A 19686-nucleotide genomic window follows, 5' to 3' on the forward strand; every position below is an offset into this window, starting at 1 on the left:
CTCACTTTCTACCTTTCGCTTCTTTGGTTCTGCCATATTTAGTAACCTGGGTTAAATTTCTTCTGTGATTGTCAAGACACTTCACCCGTTGTCTACTGGTGGTGGTCAGAGGGCCCGGTGGCGCCAGTGTCCGGCAGCCTCGCCTCTGTCAGTGCGCCCCAGGGTGGCTGTGGCTACACTGTAGCTTGCCATCACCAGTGTGTGAATGTGTGTGTGAATGGGTGGATGACTGGATATGTAAAACGCTTTGGGGTCCTTAGGGACTAGTAAAGCGCCATATAAATACAGGCCATTTACCATTTACCATTGTCCTTTTTGGTGGAGCAACTGCCTTGATCAACAGTAGCTCCTCCTGGTGTTAAAACTAAGAAGTGCAATCAAAGGAGCTTGCAAAGAAAAGCGTCTGGACTTCTTTAAGTTGCTTGAAGACGTTTCACCTCTCATCCGAGAAGCTTCTTCAGGTCATCTGACTACGATGATGTAGAACCTTCACAGACTAAGAAGTGCAATACACTCAAGCAAAAGTTGAAGTGCGGGCCATAGTCTATTCTATATATAAAATTACTTGTGGGCCAATTAAAAATGGACCGCGGGCCGGAGTTTGGACACCCCTGACTTAGACATAAATACCTGTTAATTACTAAGATCAAAGATCAAAATGAAATCCTAGAATTTCACCAAATGTGGGGCTGAAACTTCTTAGACAGTCTGTTATTACATTAACCTTGCAGCAGCCATATTATTGGTCAGATAATACAATTTAAAAATGCTCCAAAAGGCTCCAACATCACAAACATGGTCCAGAGTCCTGTTCAGAGACTGATTTGCTGACATGACGTCTAGCAGGGAGCTAGCAGCTACAGCCATCCACCTGTTAGTCAAAGAGGCCACGCCACTAATAATGGAAATTTTAAGCCAGTTTAAACGGGTGAGTTATGAAAACATCCTCCTCATATGAAGGGGTTATGAAGGGGAAAATTATCTATACAGACCAGACCAGTTTTTGTATCAGGCTGTAATTATGTTTATTTCTGTTGTAAAGTTTTAATACGGGAGGACTGACTCACTGCTGGAGCCTCTGTTGGACCTCAAAGGAACTGCAGGTTTTGATATTTATTTTAGTGCTTTGTTGCTAAACTTGCCATCAATGCTAACATCTCCCACAATAATTATTTTATCTAAAGTGATTGCCCTCATTAATTCAAATTAAAAGTAAGTAAGGGGCAAGCAGAAGATAAGCAAAAGCAAATAAAACTTTTTAAAAAATATTTTCTAGTTCAGGTGTAAGAGACTTAAGAATGAAAGGCTGCTGACACTGTGTAGAGCAGATGTAGGGAACACTGTTTTTCTACTGTCTCACTGAAGCCCTCTGGGAAATTCAGTGCCAAATAAAAGCATCCTCTTCTCTGGTGGCATTTCATCAGCCTTCAGTGCCTTATACTTCATGACTCCCAGTCCACCACATGTGACAAAGATCTGGTCGTCAGCGCGACGTGGATAACTGACCTGTCCTGCAGCTGCAGTGGTTGTCATAGTAATCTAGGTGACAGTTATCATGGTGATGTCCAGGTACAGTCGTGGGATGGACCGGAGAGATTACTACAGCCGATCTCGTTCAGCCGACCGACCCATCTACACACGCTCACACTCAACCGATCGATCTGACTCCACACACATGAGGTCTGGACGGTCTGCTCCCCCCTCACCTGCCCTGATCAGGTGACCCTCAGCCATCCAATTAGAAAGCAGCTCCATCTCCATGTTTGGGGCATGTTTTTTGTTTTTTGTTTTTTGTTTTTTTTTTTAAATTTGGTTGGTTGTTTGTTTTAGACAAGCATGAATTCTGACTCAATGGTGACCACAACAGTTTTATTTTTCGCCTTTATTTTAGCCCCACCATATGTCCCAGTGACATCACCAACACCTGAACATTTCATATTTGGCCGCAGCTTTTATATTCTGATTGTTTTGTTTTATTTTGGGTGGCAAGTTAGTCTGTGTTGTTGTTGTTCATTTGTTTGATGGTTGTGTTGCATGTGCTTCTAAAGAATTTCTGTTCACTTTCTGACACCTAACTGTTGGATGTTCAGTTTCCTCCAAACTGGGCTTGGCACTCAGGCGTATTGCCTGCAACATACAAGTACCAAATTTAAGCAGGGAGGTTTCTGTCTGCGATCACAGTGCTGCCTCTATCACAGCTCTGAACACACCCAGTGGCAGCTGATGTTGGTCAGCTGTATGTATCTGTATTTCACAGAGACAGATTTGTTTGTAACGTCTTAGAGATATTAGAGCTACAAACAGGTTTTCAGCAGTGATGGGGCCTTGCACTCTTTGTTTCAAGTGTGAATTCTTTCTGTTCATGTTATAATTTTTTTCCAACAGTTATACAGAATTAATGACGTCCAAAGGTTTACATTCCTACCTGGTTGTGTGATGTACAGGTATGCTTCAGGACACTGTAACATCACAGTTGGGTGTGGCTGCATGTGCAAGAAGAGTCCACTCTAACTTTTGCTTGTTACTGCTTCTCAAGCAAAAACATCTGGAGTGACTGCAGACTTTTCATTAACTGACTGAATACAGTGCCAGACTAAATGCTGATCAAACTCTATCTGTGACTATGGAGGGAACCTCAAACTGACTGTCATCCCTGACATCTGACCTTAAATCTCTCCTGTCAGGATGGCGGTTTGATTGTTTAATTTCTTTCTCTTCTTCTTTTTAAGAATTTATTTATTTTTTCATCAGGGCTAATGCTGGAGGCGGTTCCACCTTGACAAGCCCAACGGGGACGCCTATTTGTGGTCGCCGAGGACGCCAGCTACCTGCTGTCCCCCCCAAAGGAGCTCTCGACAGAAGTGCGTATACTTGAGATATTAGTCAAACAGCACCTCCAAGCATCTCTGAACCAATCAGCTGATGGACCCATCACCATCCACCTATAACAAAACTTTGTTTTATATAAAGGCAAGCCTGCAGACTTATTAAAAAAATAGAGAAAAATAGAGGTTTTACAAATTTCAAGATGAGGTCTGAGATAATTTCCTAATGGGTATGAATATGGATGAAGTGTAACTTCTTTCACACAAAATAAATAATGAATACTGCAAATGGTGCCTAGTCCAATCACAGACAGATGACGATGATAAAAGTGGATAAAAATTGTAGCACTTTTGCAAATGAGACAAGTCGTGAATGCTGCAGTAATTGATGAGAGTTATGACTTCAGACTGGTAAAATTCAGGTGTGTGTTTTGTGTTTTCAGCAAAGTGAAAGAGACTCAGCAGCAGATCAGAATTAAGTAGATCAACATCTAGCCATTGTGGCAATGAAGGACCCAACAACAGTAGCATTGCAGTTTAACACGTCTTTTATTGACTGACTTTCCAATGTGCGTAATTCTCCAGCTGCCCAACTATTGTAGCACACACAAAACCACAGCTGCTTTAATAATAATAATAATAACAATAATAACAATGATGATGATGATGATGATTATTAATCATTATCTCCCTGGGAATGCTGTTGAAGCATTATTATTATGCTTCAACAGCATTCCCAGGGAGAATGGGACATTGAGTCCAAATGGACCATGTTTAGCACCTCCATTGCTGAAGCCGCTGTACTGAACTGCGGCCGCAAGGTGGTTGATGCCTGTCGTGGTGGTAACCCTGAACCAAGTGGTGAACACCAGAAGTGACGGGAGCCACCAGGCTAAAGAATGAGGCCTAACAGGCTTGGTTAGCCGGTGGGACTTCATAGGCAGACCAAGCAGAAAGTGGGTCGGGCAGTGGCTGAAGCAAAAACATGGGTGTAGGAGAAGTTCGGAGAGGAAAAAGATTTTGGAGTGCCTCGAAGAGAGAAACCTGCACTCTGTATTGTGTGGGTGGAGCCCTGCTGACTTTGACTGAGAAGATTGTCAGGTGGTAGAAGGAATACTTCAACGACCTCCTTAATCCTACTGGCACATCTTCCGTGGCGGAAGCACAGTCTGGGGACGAGGGGGAGGACTCATCTATCTCCGGGGTGAGGTCACTGAGGCAGTTAAACAACTCCATGGTTGCACGGCCCCTGGAGGGGGGTTGAGGTTTGCCCTGAGTTCCTGAAAGTTCTGGATGTTGTAGGGCTGTCTTGGTTGACATGCCTCTACAATGTTGCATTGTGGAGAAACGTTGCATGGAGATCAGGGGCCTCTGGATTGTCAGACCAGGGTGGCAGTTCCCATCTTTAAGAAGGGGGACCGGAGGGTGTGTTCCAACTATACGTGGATCACACTCCTCAGCCTCTCTGGGATATTTTATGGTAGGGTGCTGCTGTTAGTCGAACCTCGGAAACAGGAGGAACAATGTGGTTTTTGTCCTGGTCATGGAAGAAGGCATTCAACCGTGTCCATCGAAGTGTGGCAGAAGTCTTTCACTTGGGTGGTCTCAGAATCTCATCTCTGCTTTTCACAGAGGATGTAGTTCTGTTGGCCTCATCGGGTGATGGCCTCCAGCTCGCACTGGAACAGTTCGCAGCCAAGTTTGAAGCGGTGGGAATGAGAATGAGCACCTCCAAATCGGAGGCCATGATCCTCAGCCATAAAAGGGTGGAGTTCCCAGTCCGAGTCAAGGACAAGTTTCTACACCAAGTGGAGGAGTTTGAGTATCTCAGGGTCTTGTTCATGAGTGATGGGAGACAGGAGCTTGAGATCGACAGATAAATTGGTGTCAATTATCACTCAGTTTTGAATATATGTAGACATTGAGGTTTCTCGGGAGGGTCTGTGCTGACACCGGTTGCTATCTGGCAGAGGGTCGTTGGTACCATCCCACTCCCATGTTCCCACTTCAGAACAGCACACAATCGCCATCTGGGATATGTGTGCATGAGGGTGGGAATGCATGTTTGTGTCTGAGTGTGCCTGTTTGTCTACATCTGTTTGTCAAGTCGGGTCTTAGACTAGACTGTCATCATGCTCTTCTGTGTTCTGTGGTCTTTTGGTGTTGCTGCTCGGTGGATTCAGTCTTTTTAAGAAAGTTTTTGCCTGACTGGTTCATTTGGGTATTTCAGCCTAACAATGTCCTCCTTCACTTACACTGGCATGTATTTGAACCTCATGTTGAAAGTTTTAGTGAAATAATACAAATTCAATCCAATTCAACTCCAGATCTTCATTAACTTAATTAATTTCATACAATTATACAGGCAGGGCCTCATATTTCAATATTTTCATATTTACAGTGAAAATGTAAATCAAACACTTTAAATCAACAAGATATTGTGTCTACATTATTTGTTATAAATAAATTAGGGAACAGGTCTCACCTGGTAATGAAACAGCTTGTCAGCTTCCTCACTTACTTTTGAGTCTCTGAAAATGGAGAACTGTGTATAAAGATAGCTGTAGAAAACCTAAATAGTTAATCCACAACTGCTTAAATTAAAGCTGAGAGTCTGCACTGTGGTTGCATACAATATAGACAAAAGCTACAAAAACTGTCTCACATAAATTATGACTCTACCTATATGTGTTATATTAAATGCCTAGAGACACAAGCTGGGAAATCCCAAACCCATTAAAAAGAAACCAGAGCAAATATTCAGGGTTTGACAAAATGCTGATAGCAACTGTTTGCTTTCAGTCTCTTCTCTGGTTTTGTTAAATACCTGCACCCTATCCTTCCATGAGCTATCTAAACTGAATTTTGCACATTTACTGACACAGAACAACAGCAGTAAGCTAATGAATTGATTGTTACTTAAAAAACGTAATTAACTGATTCAAAAGGTTTTGAATTCTGTGTCACAGAAAAGTTCAAGCATGAGATGCTGGCAGTAAAGAATTTTTGTCATTTTAATAAAATAATATTTGTAAAATACTTATAGAAAAGAATAGAATATAACAGTGGTTTCCTATCTATGTCAGATGATTAATTGAATAAATTCATTGAGATTTTTACTTTAGCTACAGAGTGTTCACTGGTTTCTGGGACAAATAATGAAAATGACATAGTTAGGAGCAGAGATGGGCGCGTTACTGTAATCCGATTACTTTTTTCAAGTAACGAGTAAAGTAAGGGATTACTATTGCAAAAACGGTAATTAGATTACCGTTACTTTCCCGTAGGAACGCTGCGTTACTGCGTTACTAAAACCATGATTTTTTGCGAGAATGTCTCATGACAGTGACGTAAGCAAGTGCGACGTTAGTGTCAACAGCTGTGTGCAGATCAACAATGGATAATATATCGAGTGCGGGAGAGAATGTGAGCGTGCAGCGTTTAAAGCGTGGAAGTACTGACCTTACTTTGAGTTTGATTCCATAAAAAGTGACAAAAACATTAGCGTCCATCGTGCGTGGGAAGAAAACTTCTTTTTACAGCGAAAAAAACCCCTAAACTTCCGAGCAAGCACCGAGTGCACAACGACGTAATGGGAAACTCACAGAGAAACTCGCGGATTCTTCAACTGACCGCAGCACACCTGCACCAGGGTAAACCTCCGCCTATCCTACTCCTGCTTTACAGGTGAAAATAGAGCAACAGGACCGCTGAGTCTTTGACTTTATTTATTTTCTGCTGTGTTTTACTTGCATCTATTTGAAAGAGTGAGTGTAAACACAAAAAAAATATTTTATGTGCTGGAATGTGCAGAAAATAGGTTTAAATGTTAAACAAATTTCTTCCAGTCAGAGAATGTTGCATATAATTACATTTTTGCTTGATGCATAAAGTTAAAAGACTAAAACGAATAAAACAAGTTTTAAAAAGAGACTTTTCCATTTTTATTACATTTTGTATGATGGATTATGTAGAAAAAGTAGAATTGTGCTGGAAGATCTATCGCTTTATCACCTATTCAGGTTGTAAATCGTCTTTTTAAAAAGTAACTAAGTAACTAAGTAATTAATTACTTTTGAAAATAAGTAATCAGTAAAGTAACTGGATTACTTTTTTGGGGAAGTAATCAGTAATTAGTTACTGATTACTTTTTTCAAGTAACTTGACCAACACTGGTTAGGAGTCAGTAAGCACCCGCATATGGACCACTGAGGGTCATAGCTATCTAACATGGATTTGTTTGTTTTTTAGACTCTGCGCAGACAGGTAATGAACTGAAAGTTTACCTACTTAGAGTAGTAACTCCTTAATAACAAGCCCCCTGTAGTGGTAGTAATTTAGTGATTCAGTGGCACTGCTGATAAAAGATGAGTGCTGAGATGTGTAAATAAAAACTTGACTAGCTCTTCACATTACTGTTCCACAGTCAGGAACTTTCCAGTGAAATAAAGACTAATTTCACCTTACCTTAAAGTCCTGTGAATACAGAATATAAATCAGTCAGATGAACAAAAATAAAGGATAACAACCCCAGTTAATGTAGACCACCTCATGACAAAAACAGCACATTGTTTTGCATTATTTTAAAATTGTGGCTACAAAACTATTCCAATAGTGTATAGCAGTGCACGCTCCAACCAAAAGTTCCTGGACCTTCAGAGTGTTCAAAGTATCATTGTTGGGGGCATAAACATTGTCTCTCCCGAACTTCTCTCTGACCCAAGCTCCTTTACTGGAAACTACTATAACAGGATTCCACAAAGGTTCTTGGGGGACAATTCCTCTGGTGAAAGCATGTTAGTACTGAGAGATGTAGTCCCTTGACCAGGTCCAGGTTTCTGTGCCGGGATTGGCTCAGGTTTCAGCCTGCATAATAATAGAGAAATTCAACATGACTGAGTTCCTTCTAGTGGTAGTGAATATGTATGCTACCATCAGGATCTGCATCCATCCAGCAGAACCCACCCTCTAAGAACAGGTGTTAGAGGGTGGATACCGTTTGAGTAGGTCACTCCTGTGATTTTGCTTCTGGAAAAGGTCGTGTGGTCATTCATCATGTCATTGTTTTCATTCTTCTCACAGCTTTTTTTTTTTCCCCCCATCAGCTTTGACCATGACTGCAGCTCCAGCAACAGCAACTAAAATCCCTCCACATCATCACCCCCCTGCCCCTGTCCATAAACAACACTTTCCCTCTGTCAGTCAACAACCTCCTCTTATAAGGGTCCAAGCCCCGCCTCCCCCACTCACCCAGCCCCAGCCACTTCCTGCACCTGTGCTCCCACCTGTAGTTACAGCAGCACCACCACTATTTTTACCCACACCGGTACCTGTTCCTGTACCCACAACTGTATCCACAGCTGTATCCACAACTTTATCCACAGCTTTACCCACAACTTTATCCACAGCTTTACCCACAACTTTATCCACAGCTTTACCCACAACTGTACCCACAACTGCACAAACAACTCCACTGGTAGCTCCACCTCCCCCTGCTCCACCCCCTGCACCTGCTCCAGTTCAGCCTCCACCTCCTGAACCCACCCTACCCCCTCCAACTCCAACGCCTTCCCCTTCACCTGCCCCATCACCAGTCCCACCCCCACAGACTCCAGGTGTGTACATCAGGTTTAACATTCAATGCATCTCCAATAGAACAGAACAATTAGCGTGATTCTTCTAGTCAGATGTCTGTCAGACATTCTTTATCATAATCATTACTTATTGATTCACGTGTTCATGTTGTTTACATAACGCCATCACATATTACCCTGCATGTCAGAGCCGGATAGGCGCTCAGCAACACCAGGAGGAACCAGAAAAGGCAAGTCCAGTCACTGGTGGATCTAATGAAGTGTCAGGTGATCCTCACCATGTAAACTATGAGGGTTTGTAAGAAGATAAGTATAGCCGCAGCATTTAGGTGATGAAAATTTATAGTTTTGTGTGGAGAAAGAGAGAGGGGGGTTTTAAGCTCAGGCTAGGATCCATCACGAGCATCTTATGATGATTCAAATTTTAAACATTTATCTCCAGTCAGAAACAGATTTTCTTGGTAACTGCCCCCAAAGGCTCAGTAAAACCAACAGATGATGTCTGTGTAGGTTCTCAGTCATCCAATTCATTGTAGTGTAAGGAACTTGAAAAGCAAGCAGCCTCTTTAGTTCTAAAAATCAAATAGAGAGTCCCTGGTGTTTAAACCCTAGTTTTACACTCTGTTTTCTTTGTATTATTGTAGGGGTTTACTTTACAATATAAAGCAGGTAACTGTTGATGTAACTGTTTTGATTTGGCATAATATAAATAAAATGGAAATGAGTTGAATATTGGGGGCTGTTGAGAGAGTCAATGACCCACTATTAGTCCTGTCCTCCTCCTTATTTTGGTTTCTCCCTTGGGTGTTAATGACCCATCTCTTTTTATTAACACCTTGGCTCATGTGATGAGGTAAATTCTTAATAGTGTGTCAGCAACTCTCTTAAGGGACAACAACCCCTGCTAGGGTTAAATAGCTGCGACTCTCCACCATTTGGTTTTTAGAACCAAAGAAGCCTCTTGGATGAGACGTGAAACATCCACATGAAACTTAAAGAAGACAAGAACAGATGATAAATTTCAGATTTGTAACCTGCTCAAAATGTTGCTGTTCAGGTGTGTTTATATCACTGCGGTTTGGTGCTGGTTTGGATGGGTCATCTGACTAGAGTATGAGCATTAGTGTGTAGCCTGACCAATCACCTCTCTTTGTCCGCACTATGCAGAGGTCACATGGGAGGACCAACAGAAGAAAACAGCCAATGGTATTATGCCCACCTTAAGCCACACCCACATATAGAAATGTAGTGTTTAGCTCGTGTTATCTAGTTAGTTATCTAGTTAGACTGAAGTGGATTGGTTTTGGATTTGGTTTTTAGACTCATTCACCCATTTGCGCAAGCACTTTTGAATCCTCAGTGTAGAAAAGCTCTATATAAGAACCAGACTAATCCATGTATTCATAAAGCACTCCACCAGCCATCTGTCCATCCATTCATCTGTTTTTCCATCCATCTAGTCTTCTGTCAATCTATCCAGCTCTGTGTGCTTTGAGGAGTCTGTGGTTTCTCGTTGATATTCTTCTGTTTCCATCTTTTTATAAGGGGAGATGTTACCAACCGGCAGAGAAGGTACACACACTTTCTGTCAGCTTCATCTTTTTTTCTGACCTGCTGTGAATTGAAACTAACTTCTGTGCTGTCAGAAATCAGCAGCCTGAAGCTGTCCGAAGAGAGAAAAAAGTGAAATCTATTGTCATTTCCTGCTATCACACATTACCAACCTAGACTATGACTAATGCTGCTCTTCTGTCTCTACAGGTGTACTGAAGGACCCTTCAAAGGTAAACAAACATTACACCACTTTTATTTATATATATGTGTCTACATTACGTGTGTGCCACAGCTTGCTTACCTCTTCTCCTCCATCTATAGATGAAGGACAATCTCTCCTTTAAGTCATCAGACAGTGATATCAGTGATGTCTCAGCTATGTCCAACGCCTCTGACACTCAATCTGTCCACAAGATCGGGTAAGCAGGAATCCATTCTTGGATGACAAGACAGAATAAAGTGTCCATGATTTCTAGACAGAATCTCAGCTTCTGATTGGTTGGAGCACAATGGTATTTCTGGCTCCTGTTTCTCTGACCTTTCAGTGGAAGTCTTAGCTTTCTGAATCCATGCAGGGATTTCAGTAATATGTAAGGGTTTGCTCTGCAGCTGCTCTCTGTGGGCACACATTTCTCTGAATCTTTTCATCAGATTATGAATCACAGATGATGGCATCCAATGTTTTATTGCTCTCTTCTAATGTGGGGTTGTAGGGTTTTTTTTCTCAAAGTAATAATATATTTTTAACGGTAAGGTGTTGACTTTGTCTACTGATCAGAAAGATATCTAAAGCAACATGAAAATTCACTTTTATGAAACAGAGGGCAAAAGGAAAAGAAAATGGCAACAAACAAGTATTTTTTTAAATATGTTTGTGGCTTTTAGGTAAAAGTATTTAGAACATATTCCATCTTTGTGCTGTTTCACTTAGTAAACTGTTTACTGCTAGATGCCAGCTTGTTTCTTCCACTGTGCAGGTAACAAACTGCACAGTGTATGTCCTGCTGCAGGTGGGTCTAGGGCGTACCCCCAAGTAGACACAGAAACTGCATTTTGTCTGAAAGAATTGCTGTGTATTTAAGTCAACACACTTAAAATGTTCACCTCTTTATCTGCTCTCAGACAGGAATTGAAATTTTTACTTTCTACCAGACTCCATTTATAAGAACAGAAAGTTTAGCTCATAGGGCAGGTGACCCTCTTTGTCTATTGCTGCATCTGCTGATTATTCAGTTTGTGTTAATGTGTGGATTTGGTGTTAATGGGTCAGTTTGGATTAGAATCCCTGTTAAAAACACAAAAATTCACACAAAATGACCAGAAATGTTTTCTGTGAGGTCAGATTGCTGGTTTTAAGATTGTCAGATTGCTAAATAGAGTCTAGTGGATTGTATTTGTTAATACAGGTAGTTTCTCAAAATTTTGAGTATTGTCACAAATGGAAATGAAATATTAAGTTGACATGTTTCAAATATCACCTACATGATTGTTGGAGTCAGAAAGGAATAATACAGAGTAGACTATATTAAAATCAACCGCTCACTCTCATCCTGTGTACAATCACAGTTCACGCTCATAAGCATGTGTTCTGTAAATCCTCCCACAACACATCATTCTGAATGTTTAACTCTGCTGCTGGTTTCAAATCAGTGAAAATACATAATGCTTAGTCCCGTTTTTGTTAGCATGTGTTACCTTCACCATGGGGTGGTTGTAGCTCAGAAGGTGGTGTAGGTCACCTACTTATTGGAAGGTTGTTATATACGGTAAAGCACTTTGAGTGCTCAGGTAAAGTAGAAAAGCACTACATAAGAACCAGTCCATTTACCATTTACCATTCTGCATGATTCTGTCTGCATGCTACTCTTCTCTTCTCATATTGGCTGCCACAGTCTGATTGAATGTCTGGAGGGCCAGTCAGCAGAGCTGGGGGTGGGCTCGCAGGGAACAGAGGAAATAGTGGGGGCATCAGAAGGCGGGGATACACTGCAGAAGAGCAACTCAGTGGAAGAAGGGGAGGAGGAGCCTGAGCCTTCAAAGTAAGAAATTAACAGATGACCTCCTGTTGGAATCAGTTGTCATAGCAACAGCTGCCTCACTACCCATTTCCTTTTCCTCTCTGTGCTATTGTGATGTGTTTGTGCCCTGCCTCTTGTGTTTTGGCCCTTTTCCCTCACTTATTATTGTGGTGGTCCTTCCTCCTGCAGGGTGTCTGCAGCTGCCACTCCTCTCACCAAGTCGTCAAGTGTCGGTGGTGAGATTTGCTCATTGGGGAGAAACGATGATGACGATGATGACAAGAAGCGACGCTCAAGCTTCGGTGCAAGGATGATGGGGATGGTTGGACTTGGAAAGAAGAGTCAGAGTGCCTCCCAGCTCAACCCAGAGGGTCAGTCCTAGTTTAACCATTAAAAAATATAACCTCAATTCTTGCTGTTTTTCTTTTATTTCATGGACTCTGCCATAAACAAAGTTTTCTCTGAATTGAATCTTCAGACATACAGTGTGTTTTAGCCAAACTGGGAATCTGAGTAGCATTGCAAGAGTGTCTCAATAAAAACTCACTATCAGAATGAAAATCCAAAGAGGAACATCAGCCAAAAAATAAACTATGACCAAATGAGTTAGGTACTAACAAGCAATTGAGCAAACATATTACGGAACCAGTTGAACCAGTGAAAACAGAACAGAACAGAACCAATATGAGTCACAGAGCACCCTGTCCAGGGCTCTGATTAGTCTCTGGCTGTTTATGCTCTTGTAACAACTTATTCTGCTTCTTTTCTCTTTCTTCTTCCATCCTTACAGAGGAAGAGAAGAAGAAGAAGGTGGTGAGACTTCCCGTTCAGAGAAGTGTTGAAACCGGTTTGGCCATCGAGTTTAAAGCTCGTTTCACCAGACAGCCGAGTCGAGACCCAGATGCCGAGGACCCAAAACCTGGAGCGTACGAATCACTCCTCTTTCTACTCTTTTTATCTTGTATTCTCTGTTTAGTTAAACTTTATTCATACAGCACTCATTTAAAGCAAGGGTTTTCCTAAGGTACTTTATGATAGCAATAATCTGTGATAGCAGAGGGAAAAACTCAACAATGACACAACCCCCTGTGAACAATCACTTGGTAACAGCAGGGAAGAAAAACCACATTTTAACAGCAAGAAACCTCTAGCAGAACCAGGTTCGGGGAGAGGCAGCCATCTGCTATGACCTTTTGGAGTGAAGGGAGGACAAAAGACAAACTAAGGGAGAGGGAAGACTAAATATGATGTGCTGCACCTGTGCTATATAAACACAGAGGAGCTAGAACAAAGTGGAATGAAGGCTTCTTGTTTTCACTCAGTATTGTTTAGATGAAAGAAGGCAGTTCTACATAGTTACAGTTCTACTTCTACTTTTTTCTCTCTGAACTTTGAATTTAGTTTTTCCTGAGTGCAATTTTTAACCTCCTTTTTTAATTGCTCATTTAGTCACTCCCTCCTTTTTTAGTCTTCCCTTTCACCCTTTTCCCTATTTTTTCTACCCCTCAATCTGTCAATCCCCTTTAATGTGTATTTATTCTCACATTGAACTTAAACACTTCCCATTTCCCTGGGGTTGCCATCTAACATGTCGGATATTTTCTTTTTCTTTTTTTCTTTCTGTCTGGTCAGGCTTATATTTCCAGGAGTAAAACTTGCATCAGACAAACAGTTCACTGGTTTCCTTGAAGGATTAGGCCCCGCCCAGCTGGCTGGACGGCAGACATTGGCCACGCCCCCCATGGGTTAGCATGAATAAAAATGTCATTGTTTTTATGTATTTCAACCTACCAACATACAAACTCATTAATTCAGATTTATGTAATCTGGACAAATGTGTGTGTTAATAAATCATATTAAAATACAATACCACTTTCTGCCCATGAAAGCGTGCGGTTGTGTTTCAGTAAAATCTCTCCTCTGATTGGCTTTCTTTTGGTTAGGTGACATCCAGATCGGGATGGTGTACAGGAAGGAGCGTCTGGACGTGGAGGTTATCCGAGCCCGGGGGCTTGTGGGTAAACAAGGCAACAAGAACACTCCAGGTGACAAAGCTATACACAATGCACACTTGACTACAAATACACTCTACCTAGTACACTCTAGTGTAAGAACGTGAACTTAATCAGTTCCTCCATGCTGCTCTCAGCTCTCTCCTGCCTCGTGTATTGTATCTCATTCAGTCTCTCATCCAGATGAGAGCTGCTTTGTTACAACCTGAATTCTGTCTTCCAGCTGAGCTGTACAAAGAGCAAAAGATCCCAAACATGATTTACTCTCAGAACCTGACCTTTCACGTACTCAAGCTCCGCATTAACTGTGTTACTTGTGGAAATGCTCACAATGCCATTGTTTACAAGGTGTTTATTAAAGTCAGTGTTAAATGTAAAGTCAGAACCTATATTAATCTGAGATACTTGGAGCATTGTGACAGATCTGAGACAAGAAACTCCATGAACCTGAGCTGTGGTGATGCAGAGATGTGTGACTACACTTTTATTATGGACTCATTTCTGATTAATAAATCTGAAATAGTTTAGAAATATATATACATTTTTTGGAGGTGTCTTGTATTGTGGCTCATGCAGTGCTGGAGTTCTTCATTCTTCCTCAAAGATGAACTGCTTTCTGCTCCTCATTAATAATATAAGGGCTTAGCTGAAAGCTAGCACAACTACTTGTGTTGTGCTAACAAGTATTAGGGCTTTTCAGTTTTACGCATCACCAGAAAATTAAAACCTCTTCGATGCTTTAATTTTCTCAGTAGCGCTCATTACTTTCATGTAATTTTTGGTCGCAAGTTTCTGTGTCAAGGTAATTCTTTTAATGTTTCTTCCAACTTTTCCAATCATTCCACATTTTTTCCAATGTGGAATTATTGAACAGCATACATCTTTAATATATTTTGGATTTTTAATAATCCACACAGACAGAAAATTGCAACTTAGGAAGTTGCAACTCAACCAAATGCTTTTGTTAGCCATCATTACGCTTCTAGCATAATTCTGGATGCATATTTGGCTGCTCATCTTTGCAGAATTCCCTTAAATTAGCTGGTTTCCTGGCACAGGCCCGACCTTTAAGCGAAGTCCACAAATTTTCACACTTGAATACTACTGCACACAACCATCGCAGTACAAAGGTTTAGTAGTCATGGGTTATGATCTGTGAAACAGCTCGTGTGTGTGTGTGTGTGTGTGTGTGTGTGTGTGTGTGTGTGTTTTTTGCAGCTCCTTATGTGAAGGTGTATCTAATGGATAATGGAAAGTGTCTGTTGAAGAGAAGAACTCGTCTGGCAAGGAAAACCCTTGACCCTCTTTATCAGCAACAGCTGCAGTTTGAAGAAAACCCTGAGGGCAAAGTTCTACAGGTAATTATATATGTACTGATACTGCAGGATGCCAGACAGCTGGACAGCACAGGATTACAGGACCCTGGGATCAGGGCCTGCAGCCCTTCTTTTGTTGCTCCAGCCTCTACACAAAGAGGCTGAAGCAACTCCACTCCTCATCTGGCTAGCAGTCATAGCAATGTGTGTATGAAGAGGAATCTAGGATAGAATGTGGGTGGGGCGTTCTGAACGTCCAAGTTGAGTGGAGGAGGGGGTGTTAAGATTAATACTATTTGAGCAGGGACAACAGAGGGTTCACTATTGAACCTGTTGAAAAACAGATTCAGTTCACTGGCTCTGTCCAGACTGCCCCCGCAGCTGCTGATCACTTTGAGGCCGGTAATCAACTTCATCCCCCCCCACATGCCTTTGATGTTATTCAGTTGGCGTTTGGTCTCCCTGTATGTATATTTACACCTTCTCCGCCCTGCTTTCAGTTCATACTATGTGCTTTTCGAGTAATCCTTGTTCCCAGAATTGAAGACCATCTACTTTGGCCTTCATTTCACTGGCGATCCTGCACTCTGGATACTCCTTCTGATGTCTTACCTGCACTCAAAGCTCCATTCATATTACTAATGAGACCACCTGCTTTGGCACAACAGTGCAGCAATCATAAGTCAGAGCAAAAGCTGCTCCCCAGAGAGAGAGAGATGTGGTGTTTAGAGAAAATGCATCTCAGCGGTTCCAATACTCCCGACACTTGATCACTAAAGGTTTTCGCTTAGGGAGCAGTTGTCCTTCTCTCCTGGATCACCACATTTACTCAAGGCCTTCTTGATATGATCTTCTTCTGGCCACCGCATCTGTGGGGATGGTGTTTAGTCTGTGCTCTAGTGTCCTGATCACACTCAGTTTGTGCTCAAGTGGATGATGAGTACTGATCTGTATGTAATGGATTACAGTACACAATAACTTTTAAATTTCCCTTATTACTGATGGAAATCTCACAGTCTAAGCTGGCTAGCCTGTCATTTTCATATCCTCCATGGTGAACTTGATGTGTTTGTCCACTGAGGTTAACATAATCAGTGAATTATGGTACATCCTGAGATTTGATTTTAACCCAGGTGTATTCCACATACCTGAACTAATTATTGTCGTGTTCCAGGGTAGGATAACAGAGCCCTCTTTTATATTTCCCCCATATAAAAGTTGGCCACAATAGATGAAATTGGGTAACTCATGGCATACCCATGTTTCTGCCTGTAGTAGTGAACATTGTATGTGACAATAACAACTGCTTCAGTCACCATCTTCCTGTAACCACTACCTGGGTCTCGTTTCAGAGTTTCATAAGTATTTTTATCACAGTGAGTAGTGACAAAATTTTCACATGATAGTCTTTCAAGTTTAGCTAAACCGTGCACTAACCCTTATCTGCTGGTAGGATGATAATTTTGTCATTACTTCCCCTCCTCCGTGCTGATGTTGGATGCTGGGGGCTTTGCATTGCTGAGACAGGCCGAAACTTTCGTCCACATCTGTAATATTGTTGCTTCGAATTGCTAATTCTGTGGCTGTGATCAGTTCCACTAGGGGGATTTGTCTTGGCATCACAGCAAAGTTCAGCCTTTTTGCAAGGATGTTTTTCTCCGCTTGTGTGAGTTGTCAAATTGACAAGATTTTGATAACATTTTTTGTCAGAAATTGACAAATCTTTCACTGATTTGTCCACACCCTCAGTGTGGCATCCTTCTCTCTTCTGGCCGCTGAGGACATTCTGTGCTAGACGAGCCTTCTCAGTGAATTCAAACACCTCTCGAAGGGTATTCTCTAGAACCATAGTAAGTCTTTGTCGGCTCTACTCCCCTTTTGATTTTAGCATGTTGATGGTAAAATCAGAATCAGAATACTTTATTGAATCCTAGGGGAAATTATTAAAAAAATGTTTGTCTTACCCATTCATTGAGCAGCTGGCCTTCTGGTGTATTTTTGTTGCTTTTGTAGCTCAGAGGCTCTTAACTGAAGATCTAATTTGCAGACTTTTAGAAGTAATCCTGTTTTGTCTGCATCTGAGGCCGAATCCTTGGTGGTTTCTGTATTCAGCCATCTTACATGCTGTTTGCTTGTGCTCGGGTACTAGCTTTAGGCAATCCTTGCCAAAGTGCGTTAGAATGTCTCAGTGGACAAACACATCAAGTTCACCAGGATATGGTCGCCTCAGAGCCACATGAAAATCAGTAACGGGGGATATTTAGGTTGATGTGTACCATAATCACAGAGCAAACACCGTCCCCACAGATACAGTGGCCAGGGAAGCAGAAGAAAATCATTTCAAAAAGGCCCCAAGTAAATGTGATTATCCCAGCTGGACATTTGTCAAAGCTGGGAAGGCTTTAAAGAATGCTCCAGGCAAATCAGAAGAGAAGGACAATTTCTGCCTAAGTGAAAACCTTTAGTGATCCCGTACTGCAGTCAGCTGAGACTGAAGAAGTCACAAGTCTAGATAAACAAAATCAGCCTTTTGGGAGGTTTAAAAAGAACATGGGGACCGAGATCATGAGGACTTTGAGAACAGAGGAAACCTACTGGTATCCATGGTTCATAAAAACTGACTCGGTGTCTCGAGTCAGGTTCTTCATTGTTGTAGATATTAATCGTATCTTTCTGAGGTTCATTAGATAATGAACCTCAGAAAGATACAATTAATATCTACAACAATGAAGAAAACAGCAAAGAAAAAAAAATTATGGAAAATGCTGCAACACTCACAGTGTCATCTACAAAGAAAAAAAAACACACCTTCATGTGTGTGATGTCACTAAGGATCTCCTCCTCTCCTCTCTCTGCAGATCATCGTCTGGGGTGACTACGGTCGGATGGACCATAAATCATTCATGGGCGCTGCCCAGATTCTATTGGATGATCTGGACCTGTCCAATATGGTAATTGGCTGGTTCAAACTGTTTCCTGCCACCTCATTAGTGGATCCTGCGTTGGCGCCGTTGACCAATAAGGAGACAGAAGGTAGCAAGTCTTAGCATCAGGAGGCATGGCTGATTGGTCATAGACACGTTACAGGATGGGCCCTAAAACAAAGTCTCAGAATCCTCTGCTGCTGCATGCTGCATGATGACATCACAGAGATGACAATTCATGATGATGTCACTAGGACGATGAGGAAGGTGCTATTCCTGATCCGCCCACTGCGGGGGGAGACACTCAACAAAGGATGCTGGGTAAAGAAAGGAGTGGCCATGTGACCTCCAGCTGCCAGCTAATCACAGCAGCTCCTTGGAAGTCATACGACTGTTAAAGACACGTCAGGAACCCACAAGATTGAGTTATGTGATAGTATTCATGGAGACACAGGAACATAGAGGGGGCTTCTTTATGTTTATGCATGGAATGACAAAAACATTAGAACATAAACTCCATCGAAGAAAAACACCACACCAACCAGTAAAATCATGAAAACGTGAAAACAAAAGAACATGAGAACCACAAACATGACAACATGTGAGAGCATGAAAATATGTAAGACCATGCCAGACTGTGAGAACATGAGAATGTTGTCTAAAACTTCAAAATAAAGATTCTTAAACAATCTCTGTGTTTCTGTTTAGGACATTATGATCAAGTTAGGTACATAACTCTGGTTTTACAAGGTTCTGATGATATTACTGAGAACACTGGTTCTGTGATTTTTACAAAGGTGACTGTGAGCTTCTACACATTAAAATGTTTTGGGGTCTTTAAAAGTTCGCCTGTAGCTGACTCACTATTTCTGAAGCAAGAGTTCATTAGGTTCTACAAGTTCTATTGCACCGCTGACCCTGGTGTATCTAAAAGATCCTACTACTCTATGGGTAAATGCTACATAAACTGGTTCTTAAATGCTTTTCTACTGTACTTGAGCAATCAAAGCGCTTTCTGCAACATGCCCCATTCACACAAGCACTTTTTTCTTTGCTTGATTGCATTCTATCTAACATTCACACGCCAATGCATCAGAGAGCAACTTGGGGTTAGTATCTTGCCCAATGATATTTGGCATGCAGACTAGAGCAGCCAATGATTGACTCACCTTCCAATTAGCAGGTGAGCTATAACGTCTGTTATCTTTTCTGTATTCTCTCTGTTTACCTGTATGCAAAGTCATGGAGATGCAAAGTCATGATTTTTGGCTCCCTGGTGTTTGACTCGGATTAAAAGACTGGGTCAGCGTTCTCCATTTGGTGAACTGTTGTTGTGTTTTAGCTATGTATAAATAAAACTGAACTGAATAGATAGCTGGAGTAGGAGTTCAGGTTTGGATCCAGCTGCATCCGGGTGAAGGATTTAAAGCATCGTGGGATGAG

The 19686-nt window shown here is 41.7% G+C and overlaps 1 protein-coding gene across 20 annotated transcripts in view; it reads left to right on the forward strand.

The window, feature by feature from the left end:
• LOC146549622 (regulating synaptic membrane exocytosis protein 2-like) overlaps positions 1-18932 on the forward strand; it is a 58121-nt gene extending 39189 nt beyond the window's left edge. For 10 of the 20 annotated variants that reach the window (XM_085261373.1, XM_085261374.1, XM_085261375.1 and 7 more), the window contains 15 exons: positions 1570-1719; positions 2752-2861; positions 7931-8440; positions 8608-8649; positions 9587-9625; positions 9965-9991; positions 10181-10203; positions 10295-10392; positions 11866-12012; positions 12181-12362; positions 12782-12917; positions 13624-13736; positions 13935-14036; positions 15222-15361; positions 18178-18932. In XM_085261373.1, coding sequence (XP_085117499.1) covers positions 1570-1719; positions 2752-2861; positions 7931-8440; positions 8608-8649; positions 9587-9625; positions 9965-9991; positions 10181-10203; positions 10295-10392; positions 11866-12012; positions 12181-12362; positions 12782-12917; positions 13624-13736; positions 13935-14036; positions 15222-15361; positions 18178-18366 — 2008 coding nt within the window. In that variant the 3' untranslated portion in view covers positions 18367-18932. The remainder of the gene's footprint in view (positions 1-1569; positions 1720-2751; positions 2862-7930; positions 8441-8607; positions 8650-9586; positions 9626-9964; positions 9992-10180; positions 10204-10294; positions 10393-11865; positions 12013-12180; positions 12363-12781; positions 12918-13623; positions 13737-13934; positions 14037-15221; positions 15362-18177) is intronic. The other 10 variants (XM_085261379.1, XM_085261381.1, XM_085261385.1 and 7 more) reach the window with 7 other exon arrangements.
• The last annotated feature ends 754 nt before the right edge of the window (positions 18933-19686 follow it).

This window comes from Mchenga conophoros, linkage group LG22 (genome assembly GCF_057382185.1).
Source record: "Mchenga conophoros isolate Kocher_MC1m ecotype Shallow Benthic linkage group LG22, M_conophoros_male_GT1.1, whole genome shotgun sequence".
Taxonomy (NCBI): Eukaryota; Metazoa; Chordata; class Actinopteri; order Cichliformes; family Cichlidae; genus Mchenga; species Mchenga conophoros.